The sequence below is a fragment of the Grammomys surdaster genome, unplaced genomic scaffold (genome assembly GCF_004785775.1).
Source record: "Grammomys surdaster isolate TR1022 unplaced genomic scaffold, NIH_TR_1.0 167, whole genome shotgun sequence".
NCBI classification, from domain to species: Eukaryota; Metazoa; Chordata; class Mammalia; order Rodentia; family Muridae; genus Grammomys; species Grammomys surdaster.
Window position 1 is genome coordinate 8,661,155 of NW_021604615.1, and position 4,626 is coordinate 8,665,780.

The 4,626-nt window shown below is 44.5% G+C and overlaps 1 protein-coding gene across 2 annotated transcripts in view; it reads right to left on the reverse strand.

Moving 5' to 3' along the window:
* Positions 1–2,434: 2,434 nt before the first annotated feature.
* The window catches only part of Erich1 (glutamate rich 1), a 63,469-nt gene continuing 61,277 nt past the window's right edge, over positions 2,435–4,626 (reverse strand). For both annotated transcript variants that reach the window (XM_028766379.1, XM_028766380.1), the window contains one exon: positions 2,435–2,856. In XM_028766379.1, coding sequence (XP_028622212.1) covers positions 2,783–2,856 — 74 coding nt within the window. In that variant the 3' untranslated portion in view covers positions 2,435–2,782. The remainder of the gene's footprint in view (positions 2,857–4,626) is intronic.

The following is a 4,626-nucleotide window of genomic DNA, read 5'->3' on the forward strand; positions in this document are numbered from 1 at the left end:
AACCTCTCAATCTTGCTTTGTCCTTTAATACAGTTAAGGAAGCCATTTCTTCAATGGCGTTATATGACTTATCAATACCTCTAGTAAAAAAATGACAAGTTGAGTGGATTGTTAGCCTAGTGTGGTCATCTATCGCCAAAGTTACTTTTTTTTTTTTTTGGTTTTTTGAGACAGAGTTTCTCTGTATAGCCCTGGCTGTCCTGGAACTCACCCTGTAGACCAGGCTGGCCTCGAACTCAGAAATCCTCCTGCCTCTGCCTCCCAAGTGCTGGGATTAAAGGCGTGCGCCACCACTGCCCGGCTTAAAATCAGCTTTTCTATTCTTCAGAACTTTCAAGAGACTTTCCGGTTTCTTGAGTTTGCCTGACCGTAGTCTAGTGAGACAAGCTGATTTTAGAAATCTCTCCCTCCCTTTTCGGTGTGCATTATATCTGCCAAGATTTCCCTATATTACCTAACAAAATCACTCTCAGAAAACTATTTTGGCTTTTTTTTTTCTTTCCCCATTAAAGATGTGACCATATAACTAGCTTTTATGATAGAATTAGGGTTGTAACTTTTTTCTTTTTTTTTGGTTAAGGGGCTGGAGAGATGGCTCAGTGGTTAGGAGCAATTGTTACCCCGCCCCCCCCCGCCCCGGAGGACCTGAGTTTGATTCCCAACACCCACACAGTGGCCCACAACCATCTACAACTCCAGTTCCAGGGGGATCTGATGCCCTCTTCTGGCTTCCATGGGCACCACACAGAGATGAATCAGGCAAGCACTCCAACGATTCCCTGGGAATCTGAACAATCTCCTACAGGAAGCAGTGCCTATTATTTGCCTTAGCAACACCAACAGCAGCAGTCATCTGTCTCCTTTTTGTTGAGCAAACTTCTTTCTTTTGTAACTTTCCCATTTGGGGGTTTTGGTTTAGACACTGTAGAAGCCGTGCTAGGATTAACCAAGCAATAATAGATTAGGGGCTACATTTAATTTTATTATGAAAGTAATCGACAGGAAGACGGCAAAGCTTGGGGCAGCGGAGGGTGACTTGTAACGTGTGGCAGGCGATACATGGCGCGGCCGAGGGGCTGAACTACCTTTATTGCTCAGATGAGAGCACGTGTGTATCTTCTAACACCACACACCTGTCATTTACAGCTGTGGTGGAAGCACTTACCAGTGACCATGGGCACGGGACACCTGACGGCACACCGCACACGGGAAGCTGCAAACACTGTAAAACTACAGTCACAAATGTGTCCAAGTATCGAGGACATCATACATTTATTTTGCCGGACACTGTGACACGATGTTGCCATTTACAGTGTTTATACTTAAACATATAAGTTTAAAAAAAACAAAAACAAAAACGAAAACAAAAACAAAAAACAGGGTCGGGCATGGGGGGCACACACCCTTAATTCCAGGCAAAGGCAAGGGAATCTCTGTGAGTTTGAGGCTAGCCTGGTCTATAGAGTGAGTTCCAGGACAGCCAGTGCTACACAGAGAAATCCAGTTTTGATTCTGGCTTCCATGGGCACCACACTGACATGAAAAACCAAAACCAAAACTGGAAGGAAGGAAGGAAGACGGGGGGGGGGGGGGGGAAAGAAAGATTCTTATTGTTTTAAGTAAGTCAGTTTACAATTTTGTGTGTTTGGCTATACACACAGCTATCCTGGGCAAGCAGCCCCTTAGCTGTGTGTTGGACACCTCTAATGAATGTTTCATTTTTAAAAGATACAAATTGAGCTAGGCACGGTGGCACAGACTTACAAAGCCAGTGTCTGGGGAGTGTCACAGTGGGACACTGAGGACGGAGGTGATCTTTATCTTATCCATATTATTCAAAGTTTCACGTTCATGGAGAGAGCTATGACTCCTGCTGAGTCTGTGTCTTCCCCAGCACCTGTGTGATTGAGTGACTACGGCTTTTAGAACTTAAAACTGGTGGCTGTCCCTGTAGTACAAAGAAAGATTAAAAAAGAGAGAGAGAGAGAGAGAAACAGATTCTTTATACGATTTCTAATGTAGATAAGCAAGAAGAGAATCAATTTATAACAAAACTGTGTAAACGTCTGGCATTTTAGAAAGTGTTGATTTTCGTGTGTGCTCGTGTGTCTGTGAGTGTGCCTGCACACGTGGATGTCAGAGAGTAACTTTTGGAAGCAGGTTCGTCTTTCCCTTCTCAAGACAGGCATGCTTCTGCTGCTGCACTGATACTCCAGGGAGCTGGCTGGGGAACCTCTTAGGAAATTCTCCCATCTCCGCCTCCCATCTTGTCCTGGGACTACACTACAGGTGTGTACCGCCACAACAGCTCTGGGTTTCAGTGAGCAAACCCCAGACATCACACTGCATAGCCAGTGTTTCTACATGCCGGGCTACCTCTCTAGGCACTGGGTACTCACACACAAGGTGATTTATAATCTTATCACAAATATGATAACTTCAAACTATAGTTTATTTAGTAAAATATGTATTTTTGTTACAGGCATCAGAAAACAATCTAGTTTTATGAAGTAATTCAATATATACATAACAGAAAACAAACAAACTGCTTTCATTTTGCCGCAATTCCTCGCTTAAAGTCTCAGATGATACCTTACCTATGATATAGAAACATAGAAATAAATAACACGGTAGAAATGTCTTCAATGTCTCCAGGGTTTGATTCACCAAAAATAATAATAATAAATAACTCCTTCTGTACAAGCATGAAGTCTGAGATCGCGTCCTCTGCGTGTCTAACGCCCTCGTGCTAAATGACAGCTCTTCTTAAGTGATACTGGTTTTATTCACTGCTTTTGTCAGGAAGAATCTGCGTGATCCAATAATTAAAGAAAGCTGAGATCACTCTGGCATGGTCTGTAAGGCAAAAACAAGAGCAAAACGAACAAAAATAAAATAATAAATAGTAATTATTTTACAGGTTTTTAGCCCTTGGGCCCAGAGAAAACCCTGAAAGAATCTAATAAGCTGCTATCTTGGTGTACAAGCTGACGGAGATCCAGTGCAAACAGAAATGGAAAGAGAACAGGTGTTTGTGTCAAGGAAAGAAGAACCCTAAATAGTGTGGACCAGGAGCTGCGCAGCAGCCTGTGCCTTTCACGATGACACCCGTGCTGTGCCTGGACAGCCGGAACTCACCAGGGAGACGAGCACATCTCCAACATCCCCTGCCGACACTGCAGCTCAGGCCTTTTCTGAAACATCTGCTCTGTAGTCACCCTGCGCTGCCTGTGAATTCCGGGTTCCAGGTTGGACACACCTCCTAGAGTTTAGTTTAGGATAGCTCTACTTCTAAAGTTCTCAGCTACAGAGCATACAAGCTGACACTAAGACTGGTCTTAGAGAGTGGGGGCAGAGGGGACCCCTCTCAGGTCTGGTCAGACCTCAGTGCTGCCTGATGTGGTCCATTTGACCTTTACTTCCAAACTGTGTAGTATGTATTATCTGGGAGCTCTGGTGCTGAGGGAGGGGTCCAACCTTCCCTTTATTTCACACAAATACTTTTTGTTTTTTTGCTGATGGACAAGGTGTTTGACCTCTCCTTAGGTTTCTTGTTCTCCGTTTGGATAATGTAAGTAAACTTCCCCACAGTGACTCCAGGGGGAGCTGAGCGCAGACAGCCCTGCCTTATCCGTAAGCATCTGTGACACAGGTCGGCTCAGCGAACCCGCGCACAGAGGGCCCTGTGACATAGAAACAGGTTCATGTACAGGCTTTATTCCACCCACTACTCATGGCAAATGTGCCTGAAATAGAATCTGTCCAGTGATTGTAAGGCAGAGCCCGTGGCTTCACACTGTAGAGTCTCCCCCTGCCCACACTCTAGCTGCGTTTCAGGACACATAGAAAAAGTGATGGGACAACTGAGGGAAAATTAATTTCATCTCATAAAAAGTTCACATTAGTTTAACTTAACAAAACTAGCTTTATACAGTTTGCTTTTTAAGTTTTTAAAGAATGTTTTTTCGTGTGGTGGTGGTGGTATGTTGTGTGTGTGTGGTATGATATGTGTGGTATGTTATGTGGTGTGTGGTATGAAGTGTGTGGTTATATGGTGTATGTGTTGTGTGGTATGTGGTGTGAAGTGTGTGGTTATATGGTTTGTGTGGTGTGGCAAGGGGTGTGTGTGGTGTGTGTTGTTGTGTGGTGTATGTATTGTGTGGTATGTGGTATGAAGTGCGTAGTTACGTGTTGTGTGTGGTGTATTGTTATGTGATACATGTGTGGTGTGAAGCATGTGCTTATGTGGTATGTGGTATGTTATGTGGTGTGTGGTATGAAGTGTGTGGTTATGTGGTGTATGTGTTGTGTGGTGTGAAGTATGTGGTTATGTGGTGTGTGTGGTGTTGGATGGGTTGTGATGTGGTGTGTGTTGTATGTATGATGTGTGTGGTTATGTGTCTGTACCTTATGTGCACAGGCAGAGGTGAAGGGAGAGCCAGATGTCTTCCTCTATGGGTTCCCACCTTATTTCTTTAAGAGCTTTCCCTGAGGTGCAAGCTCATCATTTGGATAGGGCAGCTGGCCAGTCATCTCGGATCTGTGTATCTGCACTGTAGACATACAGGCACACGCAGGACACACAGGCATACACTCTCCTTCCTCCTCTGGTAGGTGGGAGCTGGG